This window comes from Dendrobates tinctorius, unplaced genomic scaffold (assembly GCF_039654945.1).
Source record: "Dendrobates tinctorius isolate UK_male_01 unplaced genomic scaffold, ASM3965494v1 ptg000219l, whole genome shotgun sequence".
In the NCBI taxonomy this organism is placed as follows: Eukaryota; Metazoa; Chordata; class Amphibia; order Anura; family Dendrobatidae; genus Dendrobates; species Dendrobates tinctorius.
Window position 1 is genome coordinate 4671946 of NW_027361886.1, and position 17783 is coordinate 4689728.

Consider the following 17783-nt stretch of genomic DNA (forward strand, 5'->3'; position numbering starts at 1 on the left):
TACTTTCACATATTCTGGCATCAAATTTCTTAACATCTTGGTGAACTGTCAGTACACACAACTGATTACACTTTATGTTAAACCTATGGATAGGAAAAATCTGTTGAGATTTGAGCGCAGTCCTCTTTTTATGAACAATATGCGAATCCTCACTTTATAGTCATTTCTTCTAGTCAAGAGGATAGTGAACAATATTACACAGGCGTGGAGATGTTTATTATACTTCAGTACTCTATCACAACTAGCCAGACTAGATATTAGATAGACCAAAAAAAGAGCATGGACAGCACCTACAAAAATTCTTACATTGACCTAGAACATTGTGAGAGTGTGGCATTGCTATGGACCATAGAGACAAGCTGCGACTTTAAGAGACAGCACCCCCCCCTTGGTTAGAGCAGTAAGACAATCTGCTCTTCCCTGCAGTAATGACTGTGTGGTTTCTTCTGCCAGCACTGGAGAGGGGAGGGGCTGCTTTTCTGTGTGTGAGGTCAGAGCCGAGATTTCTGCAGGAAGGAGACGTGCCTGGAGCTGTGAGGGAAAGACTTTGTAAACTCTTCTGGGGATAACAAGGTGGTTTTCCTGTGTTGCCATGAGGAGCCACGAAGAAACACAAGAAAGGAATCTAGAGGAGTGAATCCACCATTTCTAGGAGCATCACTGGACCTGCACACAAGGAGAAGACCATGTTACACAGAGCTTCCAGGAAGACGTGCGCAGCATCTTGCAAAGCTGCAGGGGCTCCCGGGATTGGACTGAGATACCAATGCTACTGTGAGTGTTAACCCCTTCTGTGTACATGCTAGGGTTTAGGATGGGCTGCAATAGATAGAGCTCGGCAGCCATGTGGCAATGTTAGCAAAGGCCAGATAGGCTATAGTTAGTGTAGCATCATACGTTATTTTACTGTGTTTTCTTGCCAGTTGGATAAATTCACTGAGCTGTGATAGTTGGTGCTCCGTGCTGTTTGACGTCCCAGCTAAAGAATATCATTCTAGTAAATTGTATGTTTTCATTGCATACCCCTGTTTTTGCATTTTCCGAACACTGCATTCCTTGCCTGTAAATAAATTAACCCTTTGTTGTTTGCACCTCATCTTGTGTACCATAGTCTCCCTGCATTGTGGTGGTCCCCCGGCCATCGCTTCAAGTGGTGCTGCGAGCAGGGTTACTGTCACCAAGATGCAGGTAGCAGGCAGCAATGGCGAGAGTGCTAGTGTTAGTGGTGATGCTGTGGTCATTGTTGGAGCCCCTGCAAGATCACTCTCTATGGGCACCATATTTAGTGTGCTTCCAAAGTTTGATGGCAATAATATGAGCCTGTCTGATTGGGTGTCCCGGCTGCAAAGCACCATGAAGAGTTATAACATCAGTGCAGACCTTGAAGTGGACACTGCGTTGACTGCCTTGGATGGAGAGGCCCATAAAAACGGCTGTCTACAGCCGGAACTCACCTGTAGTACCCTGAAGGAGTTAGTGAAATTCTTGGAAGAGATCTACGGCGAGACTGCTAGCGCGGAACACATTCATGCCAAATTTTTCTCTAGACTGCAGCGGGAAGAAGAAGGGATCTCTCAGTATGCGATAGCACTGCAAGAAGTGTTGGCAGAAGTGCAGAGGAAAGAGACGGATGGGCTCGGTGGCATGGGCCCTAAAGACCGGATACCCTGGGAACAATTTATTCTGGGGCTGCACAACACATCCTTGAGGAGAGCACTGTTACAACGGGTCCATGTAGATCTGGCTTTTTCATTCTGTCAAATCCTGTCAGAAGCAGTGTCCCGAAGCAAGGAAGACAGTTACGCGTCTGGGGCGATGCGTGTCCAGGGTGCCAATACCAGAGGGGACCCAAATCATTAGTAGGTGCTGGTCCAGGTAGTGCAAGACTTGCAGTGGTCTCTTGTCAGTATGCAAGACAAATTAACCCTGATGGAGCAAAGAATGGGAGAACAACAGTCTGACCCATCATACTCATATAACCACTCTTCGGACCGACCCAAAAGGGATCAGTGGGTGCAAGCTCCATCCTGTCAGGCATCGGAGGCACAAAGACAGGCTCGGTGTGCCCCTCAGTGGAGAGGAGGCATCCAATGCTGGAAATGTGGAGAACAAGGGCATCTTGCCAGAGACTGCCAGAATTATGCTCAAAGCCAGCAACGGCCACCGTTAAACTACCAATCCCCGCAGTAACACGGCACTCTGGGGGAAGAAAAAAGAGAGGCCGCTCCTTATCATAATGAACATTTGATTGCTGGGAGTCCCATCCTGCGTGCTGAATTTAAGGGTGTTCCAGTGGAATGCTTGATACATACCGGGTCACAAGTGACAACGATGCCAGAATCATATTTCAAACAGCATTTTCAGGTCTTGGCCAAGCCAGAGAAGGAGACATTGTTCCGGATGTTTGCTGCCAATCAACAAATAATCCTGGTCACAGGGGTCGTGTGGATGAATATTCGAATCTGTGGGCAAGAAGTGGGAAAGAAAGAGATCCTGCTAGTCCTGAGCCTATCAACGAAGATGTGCCTGTAGTACTGGGAATGAATATCCTAAGAGAAATCGATCAGATAATGTTTACCAAATGGGGCCCCAGTTATTGGAGGAAGGCTGCCACACACAAGCCTACTCAAGAAGCCCTTCAGCGATTGATCCGTGTCTGTGGTACGTAGAAGAGTGTGCCGTCTTATCAGATGGTAGGGGTCATCAGAGCCCCAGGGAAAGAGACTGTAATCCTGCCTCCTGAGCGAGAAAGTATATTACACATTCCAGTAGGGACTCATCACAACCTTGACGGGCTGGAGGTGATTGTTCAGCCTGTGGAGGGTGGAGGAGTGGACCAAGAAGTCATGATAGCTCGTACGATAGCGGTGGTCCAGCGAGGACATGTCCCCATAAGAGCTTTGAACGTGGGCCCCGGGGAGGTCACCTTGCCGCGAGGGACAGATCTTGCCTGGGTGTACCTACACAAGGGCGAAGTGGTGAGTCAGAAGGAGATGTCTTTATCGCCGATAGGTGCGGGGTGGACTCTGGCAGTCGCTGTGGAGCCCGAAGGGACTCCATCCCTGGAGTGGAATGGGCGGGTCATCCTGGATCAAATAGAAGTGGATGTGAAGGCCCTAGGTCCTGAGCATGTGCAGGCGATAGAAGCTATGCTGTGGGAAAATCAGGCCGCTTTTACTCATCACTTCGAAGATTTTAGCTGTACCGAAGCGATCACACATGAGATACCGACTAGGGATGCTGGATTCAGGAGTAGTGCAGAGTAGTCAGAGCCAATGTGCAGCCCGGTGGTGCTCATCAAGAAGAAGGATGGGACCATCCGGTTCTGTGTAGATCACAGGAAACTCAATGCTTGCACTGTGTGAGATCATACCCGTTACCCTTCATTGAGGAATCCTTGACAGCGTTGGGGAAAGCCAAGTACTTCTCCACCTTGGACCTAGCAAGCGGATACTGGCAAGTAGCCATGGCAGAGAAAGACATGGAAAAAAACGCCCTCATCCTCCCTATGGGATTGTTTGAGTTTAACCAGATGCCCTTCGGGCTCTCTAATGCTCCGGGCACATTTCAATGGCCGATGGAAAAGTGTTTAGGAGACTTAAACTTTGAGGCTACCCTGATCTACATGGATGACATCATTGTGTTCTCTGCCTCGTTCGAAGACCATCTTGCCTGGCTTGGACAAGTACTCTGAAGACTGCAGGCTCATAATCTGAAGGTGAAGCCAAAGAAATGCCACGTCTTCAAGAGAGAGATCGCGTACCTGGGCCACATAGTGTCATAAGATGGAGTTCTACCCTCACCGAAAAAAGTGGCTGCTATCCAGAACTGGCCAGTCCCTCGAACAGTGAGGGAACTCCAGACCTTCCTTGGGCTTGCCGGGTACTACTGACAGTTTGTCAAAGATTTCGCAAAGGTGGCAGGTCCCCTGAATGAGCTGCTGAGGAGGAACACCAGAGTGCCAAAGACCCAGTGCATCCCTTGGTGCCTGCACTGTGCGAGACTCATATCACCGATGATTTGTCAAAGATTTCGCAAAGGTGGCGGGTCCTCTGAATGAACTTCTGAGGGGGACCGCCGGAGTGCCAAAGACCCAGTGCATGCCCTGGGACCTGAGGCAAAATGAGGCCTTCCAGGCTATAAAGAATGCTCTTACTTCAGCCCCGATTTTGGCCTATGCAGATTTCAATCAACCGTTCCTGTTGTACCCAGACGGTAGCCTTCATGGACTCGGCGCAGTACTTTTCCAAAAACAGGATGGACATGAAAGAGTCATCGGGTATGCTAGCAGGTCCCTGCAAGACAGTGAAAGAAACCCCCACCATTACAGCTCTTTCCCGTTAGAGCTCCTGGCCCTGGTGTGGGCCATGACAAAGAAGTTTGCGGGCTTCCTGCAGGGACCAAGATTTAAGTTCGAACAGACAATAACCCCCTGGCCCACCTTGAGAATTCTAAATTGGGGGCCTTGGGACAACGGTGGGTGGATCGCCTGGCCAAGTTTGACTTTACCATCCGTTATCGCTCTGCCACTGAAAATGCAAATGCCGACCGCCTGTCACGAGTGACGGTGGAAACACCAGTGGGGGATCTCGATGAACAACCCGAAGAGGAAGAAACCCCAGACTTCCTTAAGTTCAAGACCCCAGTGGTTGTGGTCCAGTCAGGTAGGGAGGCCATCGCACTACCCCGATCTCTGGGGAGAACCAATGAAGAATGAGGATATGTTCAAGATGAAGACGAAGGGCTGAGACAGATGAAATGCTGGGTAGCGCAGAAGCGGAAGCTAGGCAAACAAGAGATGGATAGTCTGGATGCTGAGATGAAGAGTCTCTTACACCAGCGGGATAGGCTGGAGGTGCGAGAATCGGTGCTATATCTCAAGAGACAACAGCCGAAAGACACTGAAGTAAGGTGGCAGGTGGTCATCCCAGGAGGAATGGCCCAAGAAGTGGCTAAAGAAGCCTATGAATTCGGAGCCCCCTTCGGGTCCACAAAGACTTACCAGTGGTTAGAGCGGTACATGTACTGCCCATGGTTGGAGTCCGTGGTAGAAGAGGTTTGCCAACAATGTTGGGTATGTGACCTTGTTAAGAGTACTAAACAAAGGGCACCCATACAGGCCATACATACTAAGGAACCGCTGGAAGTCTTGATTATCAACTATCTACTCGTGGGACATTCAGCCCGGGGGCCACAGTACTGTTTGGTGATGACCGACCATTTCTCCAAATTTGCGGTAGTCACCCCGACTAGAGCTCAGACTGCCGAGTCGGCGGCGCGGGCCATTTGTGAAGACTTGATCCGAGTGTATGGGTGCCCAAATCGCATCCACTCTGACCAAGGTGCATGTTTCCAAGGCAAGGTGATGGAAGAACTGTATTGTTTGTATGGCATCGAGCGGTCCCGGACCACTCATTACCACCCTCAAGGCAACGGAGCATGTGAACGCTTCAACCGAACCTTGCTTCAAATGCTGAGGACGTTGGAAGAGGACAAGAAGGCATACTGGTCAGACTACCTGCCAGAGTTGGTCTGGACCTACAACAATCGGGTCCATTCCACCAAGGGTTACACCCCATATCTGCTGCTGTTTGGAAGAGCTGGATGAGAGATCATTGAGTTGAAGTTAGAACAGCCAGAAGAGCTGATGGAGCGAACTGTCACTTCATGGGTGAAAGAACATCGGCAACGATTGCAAACAATATGGCGGTTTGTGGGTCAGCAGCTACAGGAGAAGTAGCATACGGGCCATAAACCATTTCAGGAGATACCACTCTGGCCCGGGGACCGAGTATTAGCCAGAGAGAAATGCCCCAGGGGTAAGCTCAGCGAAAGATGGGAAATACAGCCTTACAAAGTAATCGAGCGAGTGTATGCTGACGGCCCTGTCTACATGGTGCAGGTCAAGAATGGGGCGTCCGCCCCTAGAGTGCTCCACAGAAATATGCTGCGGCCATGCCGGTCCGAGGCTCATCCTGTACCAGTGCCTCTTGAGGGTGATGCTCCACTTCCTGAACCTGTCTTGCCTGCTGGCAAAATCAATGATGAATGGTGGATCGGCCCTGACAGCGTGAGGGGCCCTCAGCCGGACAGAGATGGTAATCTTCTGGAGGTACCACTACCGCCACATGATGATGAGTCCAGACAAGAGCCTACTACAACTCCTGCAGCAAGTATTCCTCTGGAAGATAGTGAAGACATCCGGAGATCCCAGAGGTCTACTGCAGGGGTTCCAACAGCCCGATACATAGAGCAATGTTCTCTGTCTGTTTCTCCGCTTGTGTTATCTCCCCTATAGGTGCTTTTCCGAATTGCAAGTGTCTCTATCCCACTGCAACCTTGATACTGTGATGGTTGAGGATGACCATCTTTAAGTAGGGAGGAGTGTAAGGGGGTGGCGTTGCTATGGACCAGCTGCCACTTTAAGAGACAGCACCCCCCTTGGTTAGAGCAGTGGGACATTCTGCTCTTCCCTGCAGTAAAGACTGTGTGGTTTCTTCTGCCAGCACTGGAGAGGGGAGGGGCTGCTTTTCCGTGTGTGAGTTCAGAGCTGAGATTTCTGCAGGAAGGAGAAGTGCCTGGAGCTGTGAGGGAAAGACTTTGTAAACTCTTCTGGGGATAACAAGGTGGCTTTCCTGTGTTGCCGTGAGGAGCCATGAAGAAACACAAGAAAGGAATCCAGAGGAGGGAATCCACCGTTTCTAGGAGCATCATTGGACCTGCACACAAGGAGAAGACCACGTTGCACAGAGCTTCCAGGTAAAAGTGTGCACCATCTTGTAAAGCTGCAGGGGCCCCCGGGATTGGACTGAGATACCAACGCTACTGTGAGTGTTAACCCCTTCTGTGCACATGCTAGGGTTTAGGATAGGCTGCAATAGATAGAGCACGGCAGCCGTGTGGCCTTGTTAGGAAAGGCCAGATAGGCTATAGTTAGTGTAGCATCATACTGTAGACTTTACTGTGTTGTCTTGCCAGTTGGATAAATACACTGACGTCCCAGCTAAAGAATATCATTCTTGTAAATTGTCTGTTTTCATTGCATACCCCTGTTTTTGCATTTTCCTAACACTGCATTCCTTGCCTGTAAATAAATTAACCCTTTGTTGTTTGCACCTCATCTTGTGGACCTGGGTGTATGGGTGGACGACAAACTCACATTTAGTGGCCAGAGTCAGGCAGCTGCTGCAAAGGCAAATAAAATAATGGGATGCATTAAAAGAGGCATAGATGCTCCTGAGGAGAACATAATTTTACCTCTATATAAGTCACTAGTGCGACCACACTTAGAATACTGTGTACAGTTCTGGTCTCCGGTGTATAAGAAAGACATAGCTGAACTGGAGCGGGTGCAGAGAAGAGCGACCAAGGTTATTAGGGAACTAGGGGGTCTGCAATACCAAGACAGGTTATTACACTTGGGGTTATTTAGTTTGGAGAATCGAAGGCTTAGGGGTGATGTTATTACAATGTATAAATATATGCGGGGACAATACAAAGACCTTTCTAATGATTTCTTTACTCTTAGACCTGTGACGGGGACAAGGGGGCATCCTCTACGTCTGGAGGAAAGAAGGTTTAAGCATACTCACAGACGCGGATTCTTTACTGTAAGAGCAGTGAGACTATGGAACTCTCTGCCATATGATGTTGTAATGAGTGATTCCCTACTAAAATTTAAGAAGGGACTGGACGCCTTTCTTGAAAAGTATAATATTACAGGGTATATACACTAGTTTCCTTAACATTGCGTTGATCCAGGGAGCTAGTCTGATTGCCGTATGTGGAGTCGGGAAGGAATTTTTTTCCCCAATGTGAAGCTTACTGTTTGCCACATGGGGTTTTTTTGCCTTCCTCTGGATCAACATGTTAGGGCAAGTTAGGATTGGATATGGGTTGAACTAGATGGACTTAAAGTCTCCCTTCAACCTTAATAACTATGTTACTATTTTACCATAGTCTCCCTGCATTGTTGTGGTCCCCCAGCCATTGCTTCAACATCAGCACAAAACCACAGCAACAACCACAGCCTCACCTCCCTCAAGCTATCCAGTGAGAGCAAAAATAGGCTAGATTATTTTCTTTGTAGTCTCCTGTTAATTAAAAACACCTGTGCCAAATGGGAGGAGTGCTGGTCCAAGAAAGGGGAAAGAACATGCTATATAACAAAAAAAGAGCATGGACCATACCTCCAAAAATCATACAATGCCGCTAGGCAAAAATATATATAATTGAACATGAGGTTCTTATTTTAACATTCTAATCAGACTGTATTTCATCTCACCGATATACCATAATTTAGGTGGCATTGTGGAAGGTAAACAACAAAATCAGTATGGATGATTAGATCATATATGATATCAGAACTTTCTGCATCACAGGATGTGGAACGTAATCCCCATGCAACTTGCCATGGAAAGCATTCCTTTCTAGCCTCCCCTTTAAGGTAAGACTGTGTGTCCACTTTAGAGCTCCCTATATCAGACCTCACTAGCTTGTCCTAAATATTACTTGACCCTGTAGTATGCAAAAAATATGAGATCTACTCAGTAGCAGTTGGTAACAATGGTGTAACATTGCCCAAAGTTCACATAAAACATCTGCCACTTAATGGTTCTGTTCTTGAAATGTATAAAAGAAGGGAATTCCATCCTGATTAGTTGTAGAGATGAGCGAATTTTATCGGGTCAAGGCTTATTTGGCAAGCTACAGCACTTACCCAATAAGCTGCAGAGGGAACCAGGCTTCCTGGATCGCGACAGCTGATCAGCTGATCGGAGCCGCAGCTGAATGTGTCGTGGCTGTGTCACAGTCACAGCACATGCATGGAGAGTATGTTTATTTGTAAAGGGGTTAAGTAAAAATGTTTATTGTTGTATTTATTTTTCTTTGCTAAATCGTACTGCTACATATTTGTATGTATTACCACACATATGGAATGGTACTGCTACTTCTTTTTGAGTATTACCATTGTGTGTTTCTATGTCTTATAGCTATTGCTGTTTGTAGCTGCACATAAGAATGATAATGTTTTACTACATTTCAGGGCTCGTCATTTATAGAATAGGGAAAGCGTAGTACCCTTTTGAAACACTGGGGGGAACTCTAGTATGTAGTATGTAGAGCTCTTGTTAGTATAGGGTTAAGTGTAGGAGAGGCTGCCGGGAGTTAAGGTGAGGAGAGAAGGAAGTTAGTTCAGACGGGGCCAGGGTACCCGAAGTTTCCACATGGGCTATAGGTGCAGGATGGCTTGGCAGCCACGCAACATTAATCAGCGACAGCCCAACTATCCACAGCCACTGGACATCAATACAGTGGGCCAGTACAGTAGAGAGAAAATGTGGCGACTCATAGCCTGGGCGGATGCCTTTCAGGCGGGAGTCGGATGGAGTGAAGAACAGAAAGATGCTGAAGCTTTTCAGGGAGTGGTACAGATGGGTCGGATGCTTTTTCCAGAGGCAGCTAAACCAGGTGGTGGATGATTTCAAGTCTGGGGCAAAACAGGCAGAAGGAATTGTCATCATGGCGAGGTTAGGCCAGGAAGCAGCTGAGAAGCAGTCTCGGCATGTGCCGTATATAAGCGTCAGCAGAGCAGGGAGAGCTGAGGAAGCAAGTAGAGATGAATGTGTTATCTACGATGTGCCAACAGTGGATATCTTGTGTGAAGTTATCAGTAAAGAAACCGTTCAAGTTACCATGGACTGTGCCTCAGTTACTGGGGGTTACCTCAGAGAGGGGCTAACGCCGCTTGGGAAGTACCTGGGGGGGACCCAAGCCTGGAGACGCAGGTACGCCGAACAGTGCAATTTTCTGTGAGGGAAGGCCAGGACACCGATGCCTTAGTGTCTCTGGCCACGACTATAGTCCTGGCCGACCCTTACATATTGGAAAAGGCTACAATGCATAGTCTGGTTGTACATCAATCCAGTTTGAGACAAATTATCTACAAATACACAACATTCAGGATCTAGGAGTGGACGTCCTGTTAAGATCACTCCAGGAGCACAACAAACAGTCCTGAAAGATAATCGAAAGAATGCAAGGATAATAGCAAAAGACCTTTTGAAGAATCATAATATAATAATATAAAGATAAATAGAAAGTCAAACAGATAAAGTTCATAATAAAAGAATACTTCATTTTTAAAAATAATCTAAAAAATATATGTAAACATTGCCTAGACTTTTTCATCTGATCTTTGCAGCTATTTGTTTTCCTCCTATATTTTTATGTGTGTTTTACTTTTTCTTTTTTAGATACGGAGGGGTGTGATCACAACTGGCACAAATTCCAGGGATCTTGTTATCGTTATTTCCCGCAACGACGGCCATGGGAAGAGGCTGAAAGGGACTGTCGAAGAAGATCTGGGCATCTGACAAGCATCCATTCTCAAGAGGAGCAGGCATTTATTAACAGTAAGTATAGTATATTTACATGTGCAAATATCTGGGCTGGATATAAAAAAGGGGGAGACAGAAGCGCACAATAGGGTCTTATCCAATGATATAAACGTTTCAACAGATATGGATCCACTCACCTGGTTCAGTTGTGTGGAACACAACAACCATAAGCACAAATGGGTAGGATCCGATGAACTGCAGCAATCAGCCGGTCACTAGAATTGCATATATAGGAAGGAGAGAAGTCCGGCTTTCAGGATCGCGCTGTTCCAGTCCAAAGTTCACAAGGAGTTAATCCAAGGACCAAGCAGTGATTATAACTTTCTTTTTATTCCATAAACTCTACGCGTTTCGTGTACACACTGTACACTTCCTCAGGTAACTTTGCTCCTGAGGAAGTGTACAGTGTGTACACGAAACGCGTAGAGTTTATGGAATAAAAAGAAAGTTATAATCACTGCTTGGTCCTTGGATTAACTCCTTGTGAACTTTGGACTGGAACAGCGTGATCCTGAAAGCCGGACTTCTCTCCTTCCTATATGGGCTGGATATAGACAGTAAGAAAAGTGTGTTGGCCCTTTGTGTTACAAGAGGTCTTTACAGATCCACTAAATTTATATAATGCTGTAAGGAAATTGTTAGCTCAGCCCTTAGATGCAATCAAATAGATAGTTGGAAGTTGCATTTAAAAGGGTTATCTCGGATATGAAAATAGAAGGAATAGTGAAATCCGGAAATCTGATAATATAAAGAATAACCAATACTATTTTGCTCAATCTTCACTTTTGCAGCCCTTCTACTTTAGTAGTCCTTGTTGGTCCCCATCTTCGCTTTTTTTCACTCCTTGCGGTGATGATGTGTCACGTGTGACCACTGCCACCTATGATTCCTCTCAAGGGTGTTGCTAAGGGTGATGGAGCGCATGAGACTTCTAAGCCAGTGACTGACTGCAGTGGTCTTGTGAATATATGTGACATCATCACTGCAGAGAAGTATAGAGGGTGGGCCATTTATATGGATACACCTAAATAAAATGGGCACATTAGTATATGGGAGGGGGAAAACTTTTCAAGATGGGTGGTGACTAGAGTTGAGCGACTTTTGCTTTTTTAGGGTCGCGTTTCGTTTCGTGAAACCTGACTTTTCCAAAAGTCGGGTCGAGCAAGATCGTCCGATTATAGGGAAAAGTCGGGGTCGTCCCGAAACACGAAACCCAATGTAAGTCAATGGGGAATAAAAGTCGGCAGTGAGAGGAGGACAGGAAACACACCTACAGTGCCCATTTGAATGCCAAAAGCATCAATTCTTCTTACTTAAGCTTGTCAACCTTAATTAACTTCATAATACAAGTTACGCACTGAAAAATGGGGGTTATTTGGCTAAATTTGTGGGGGGGAGGGCTGGCTGCAGGTTTTCATGTGCCCTGGGCGAAAGAGCGCCCCTTTAACACATACCACAACTCATCATGCTCCGATACGGCAAAGAAATAGCGGTATAGTACAATGAAAAATACCTCACTTTTTACATCTCATGACGAGGCCCATCTATTTCTCCATACAAAATCATTGGTCCCATATAATGTTTGAAACAGTATATGATGAGCTCCACATAATGCTACAGTATATGTTGGTCCCCATGGATGAAGCTCCACTGTCTTATGGGCCCAAATAATGCTCCAAACATAATGGGCCCCATTTCTACTGCTCTAGTGTATAATGGGCCCTGTAAATGCTGCTCCAGTGTCTGATGTCCACCTTTGGAATGTTACAGTGTATGGTGGGCCCCATCTATCATTCTCCAGAGTATAGTGCTCCCCAAAAATTGCTGTCCCAACATAGAAAACAATCAAATAAGTCTCCTCGCTAGGGAATCCCTGTACTTGTCTGGACAGGTGCTGTAGCTTGCTTAACAGCTCGCCAGCCGTTCTCACGCCCAGTATGGATTGCACGTGATTGCACAAAGGTTAGAAAGGGTACCGTATCCCTGGATAACATGTATGGATAACGTACAAATTCAAAATATATGTCTATACAGCATGAGGCAGGCTCAGACGGTGTTAGGCCCAGTATGGATTGCACGTCATTGCACAAAGGTTAGAAGGGGTACCGTATCCCCAGATAACATGTATGGATAGCGTACACATTCAAAATATATGTCTATACAGCATGAGGCAGGCTCAGACGGTGTTAGGCCCAGTATGGATTGCACGTCATTGCACAAAGGTTAGAAGGGGTACCGTATCCCCGGATAACATGTATGGATAGCGTACACATTCAAAATATATGTCTATACAGCATGAGGCAGGCTCAGACGGTGTTAGGCCCAGTATGGATTGCACGTCATTGCACAAAGGTTAGAAGGGGTACCGTATCCCCGGATAACATGTATGGATAGCGTACACATTCAAAATATATGTCTATACAGCATGAGGCATGCTCAGACGGTGTTAGGCCCAGTATGGATTGCACGTCATTGCACAAAGGTTAGAAGGGGTACCGTATCCCCGGATAACATGTATGGATAGCGTACACATTCAAAATATATGTCTATACAGCATGAGGCAGGCTCAGACGGTGTTAGGCCCAGTATGGATTGCACGTCATTGCACAAAGGTTAGAAGGGGTACTGTATCCCCGGATAACATGTATGGATAGCGTACACATTCAAAATATATGTCTATACAGCATGAGGCAGGCTCAGACGGTGTTAGGCCCAGTATGGATTGCACGTCATTGCACAAAGGTTAGAAGGGGTACCGTATCCCCGGATAACATGTATGGATAGCGTACACATTCAAAATATATGTCTATACATCATGAGGCAGGCTCAGACGGTGTTAGGCCCAGTATGGATTGCACGTCATTGCACAAAGGTTAGAAGGGGTACCGTATCCCCGGATAACATGTATGGATAGCGTACACATTCAAAATATATGTCTATACAGCATGAGGCAGGCTCAGACGGTGTTAGGCCCAGTATGGATTGCACGTCATTGCACAAAGGTTAGAAGGGGTACCGTATCCCCGGATAACATGTATGGATAGCGTACACATTCAAAATATATGTCTATACAGCATGAGGCAGGCTCAGACAGTGTTAGGCCCAGTATGGATTGCACGTCATTGCACAAAGGTTAGAAGGGGTACCGTATCCCCGGATAACATGTATGGATAGCGTACACATTCAAAATATATGTCTATACAGCATGAGGCAGGCTCAGACGGTGTTAGGCCCAGTATGGATTGCACGTCATTGCACAAAGGTTAGAAGGGGTACCGTATCCCCGGATAACATGTATGGATAGCGTACACATTCAAAATATATGTCTATACAGCATGAGGCAGGCTCAGACGGTGTTAGGCCCAGTATGGATTGCACGTCATTGCACAAAGGTTAGAAGGGGTACCGTATCCCCGGATAACATGTATGGATAGCGTACACATTCAAAATATATGTCTATACAGCATGAGGCAGGCTCAGACGGTGTTAGGCCCAGTATGGATTGCACGTCATTGCACAAAGGTTAGAAGGGGTACCGTATCCCCGGATAACATGTATGGATAGCGTACACATTCAAAATATATGTCTATACAGCATGAGGCAGGCTCAGACGGTGTTAGGCCCAGTATGGATTGCACGTCATTGCACAAAGGTTAGAAGGGGTACCGTATCCCCGGATAACATGTATGGATAGCGTACACATTCAAAATATATGTCTATACAGCATGAGGCAGGCTCAGACGGTGTTAGGCCCAGTATGGATTGCACATCATTGCACAAAGGTTAGAAGGGGTACCGTATCCCCGGATAACATGTATGGATAGCGTACACATTCAAAATATATGTCTATACAGCATGAGGCAGGCTCAGACGGTGTTAGGCCCAGTATGGATTGCACGTCATTGCACAAAGGTTAGAAGGGGTACCGTATCCCCGGATAACATGTATGGATAGCGTACACATTCAAAATATATGTCTATACAGCATGAGGCAGGCTCAGACGGTGTTAGGCCCAGTATGGATTGCACGTCATTGCACAAAGGTTAGAAGGGGTACCGTATCCCCGGATAACATGTATGGATAGCGTACACATTCAAAATATATGTCTATACAGCATGAGGCAGGCTCAGACGGTGTTAGGCCCAGTATGGATTGCACGTCATTGCACAAAGGTTAGAAGGGGTACCGTATCCCCGGATAACATGTATGGATAGCGTACACATTCAAAATATATGTCTATACAGCATGAGGCAGGCTCAGACGGTGTTAGGCCCAGTATGGATTGCACGTCATTGCACAAAGGTTAGAAGGGGTACCGTATCCCCGGATAACATGTATGGATAGCGTACACATTCAAAATATATGTCTATACAGCATGAGGCAGGCTCAGACGGTGTTAGGCCCAGTATGGATTGCACGTCATTGCACAAAGGTTAGAAGGGGTACCGTATCCCCGGATAACATGTATGGATAGCGTACACATTCAAAATATATGTCTATACAGCATGAGGCAGGCTCAGACGGTGTTAGGCCCAGTATGGATTGCACGTCATTGCACAAAGGTTAGAAGGGGTACCGTATCCCCGGATAACATGTATGGATAGCGTACACATTCAAAATATATGTCTATACAGCATGAGGCAGGCTCAGACGGTGTTAGGCCCAGTATGGATTGCACATCATTGCACAAAGGTTAGAAGGGGTACCGTATCCCCGGATAACATGTATGGATAGCGTACACATTCAAAATATATGTCTATACAGCATGAGGCAGGCTCAGACGGTGTTAGGCCCAGTATGGATTGCACGTCATTGCACAAAGGTTAGAAGGGGTACCGTATCCCCGGATAACATGTATGGATAGCGTACACATTCAAAATATATGTCTATACAGCATGAGGCAGGCTCAGACGGTGTTAGGCCCAGTATGGATTGCACGTCATTGCACAAAGGTTAGAAGGGGTACCGTATCCCCGGATAACATGTATGGATAGCGTACACATTCAAAATATATGTCTATACAGCATGAGGCAGGCTCAGACGGTGTTAGGCCCAGTATGGATTGCACGTCATTGCACAAAGGTTAGAAGGGGTACCGTATCCCCGGATAACATGTATGGATAGCGTACACATTCAAAATATATGTCTATACAGCATGAGGCAGGCTCAGACGGTGTTAGGCCCAGTATGGATTGCACGTTATTGCACAAAGGTTAGAAGGGGTACCGTATCCCCGGATAACATGTATGGATAGCGTACACATTCAAAATATATGTCTATACAGCATGAGGCAGGCTCAGACGGTGTTAGGCCCAGTATGGATTGCACGTCATTGCACAAAGGTTAGAAAGGGTACCGTATCCCCGGATAACATGTATGGATAGCGTACACATTCAAAATATATGTCTCAGGAGGCAGGCTCAGACGGTGTCAGGCACAGTATGGATTTGACGGCCCAGATTACACAGCGGAGGAGCAGGGAGAGGTAAAGATTGCAAATGCTGGGGCCCTGGCCAAGCAAGGGGGGCCCACTCGTGGGCGTCGGTACTGGCACTGGGCCCCTCATAGTACAGCGGTGTGTCTGACGGCGGGTGTGCACCACCACCGTCAGAGACACTTGATTGCACTATGAGGGACCCTGTGCCAGTGCCCGCGCCCAAGAGTCGGCCTACCCACCTGTCCAGGGCAACGGCACTCGCACGGTGTCGTGCGCTAGGTGGTGACCCCGGCCATGGGGGGGGAGGCAGCACAGTTAGGGAGTTTTAGAAAGTGGCATATGTTGATGTTGGACATTCAACTGATGCAAAAGGCGAAATAGGTGAAGTACCAGGAAGAGGTGGACCAAAGCAAGCCATTTTTCTGTCACCCTATGTGTCATCAGGGGAAGGTGGGACAAAATCCTTGGAAACCCATGCGTGGTTCATTTTAATGAAGGTTAGATCATCCACATTTTGGGTTGACAGACGGGTCCTTTTTTCTGTCAGGATTGATCCAGCTGCACTGAAGACTCTTTCCGATAGCACACTTGCAGCTGGGCAAGCGAGCTCCTGTAAGGCATATTGGGCCAATTCAGGCCAGGTGTCCAGTTTAGCGGCCCAATAGTCAAAGGGGAATGACCTGTGTGGGAGAACATCGATATGGGAGGAAAAGTAGTTTGTAACCATAGTTGACAACTGCTGTCTCCTGTCACTTTCCATCGATGCAGTATTACCAGTTGTGTGAGCGGTATTTGAAAAATCAGTCCACAACATTGTCATGAAACCCCTGTCTCCAACGCCACTTCTGCTGTGTGCACCACGAACACCTCTGCCAAGCTGCCCCCGGCCCGTACGGCTCGTGTGAGAACCATCACCGCTGCTGTGTGCTGGGAATGCCTCAAGCAACCGATTTACCAGAGTTGCTTGTTTATTAGCCAATATTAGGTCAAGGTTCTCCTGTGGCATGATGTTTTGTAATTTGCCTTTATAGCGTGGATCCAGGATGCTGACCAACCAGTAGTCGTCATCGTTCATCATTTTGGCAATGCGAGGGTCCCTTTTTAGGATCCGCAAGGCATAATCTGACATGTGGGCCAATGTTCCTGGTGTCAATGATGCACTGCGAGTGCTGGGTGGAGGAGCACTTTCTGGCAAATCCACATCCCTCCAGTCACGCACAAACCCTGTACCAGACCTTGCCACGCCAACATTTTCACTTGCCCCACGAGATGCATCCTCCTCCCCTAAGTAATCATCCCCATCATCCTCCTCCTCCTCCTCTTCTTCCTCCACCTCGTCCAGGAGAGGTCCCTGAGCAGACAGTGGCTGAATGTCATCAAGGATTCCCTCCTCCTCTTCCTCCTCATCAACATTGGCTGCAGACGCCTGCTCCTTAAGGTGCGTCAAAGTTTGCATGAGCAGACGCATAAGTGGGATGCTCATGTTTAGGATGGCCTCGTCTGCGCTTACCAGCCGTGTGCATTCCTCAAAACACTGAAGGACTTTACAAAGGTCTTTCAGCTTCGACCACTGCACGCCTGTCAACTCCATGTCTGCTCTCAAAGTGCCTGGCCGTGTATCCTCCCACAAATGCATTATGGCCTGCCTCTGCTCGCACAGCCGCTCCACCATGTGCAGGGTGGAGTTCCACCTTGTTGCAATGTCGATAATGAGGCGGTGGTTGGGAAGGTGGAGCAATCGCTGCAGCTTCTGCATACGAACGGAGTGTACAGGCGACCGGCGGATGTGCGCGCACAGTCTTCGCACCTTCTGGAGCAGGGCTGTTAACTCCGGATAATTTTTGAGGAAGCACTGCACCACCAGGTTCAAGGTGTGAGCCAAGCAAGGTATGTGGCTGAGTTTTGAAAGGGCTATGGCTGCCACAAAATTACGGCCGTTATCACTA

At 47.3% G+C, this 17783-nt stretch overlaps 1 protein-coding gene across 2 annotated transcripts in view; it reads left to right on the plus strand.

Moving 5' to 3' along the window:
* Window positions 1-17783, plus strand: part of NCAN (neurocan) — a 491928-nt gene that overhangs the window by 453357 nt on the left and 20788 nt on the right. For both annotated transcript variants that reach the window (XM_073555129.1, XM_073555130.1), the window contains one exon: window positions 10257-10415. In XM_073555129.1, the coding sequence (XP_073411230.1) occupies window positions 10257-10415 (159 nt within the window). The remainder of the gene's footprint in view (window positions 1-10256; window positions 10416-17783) is intronic.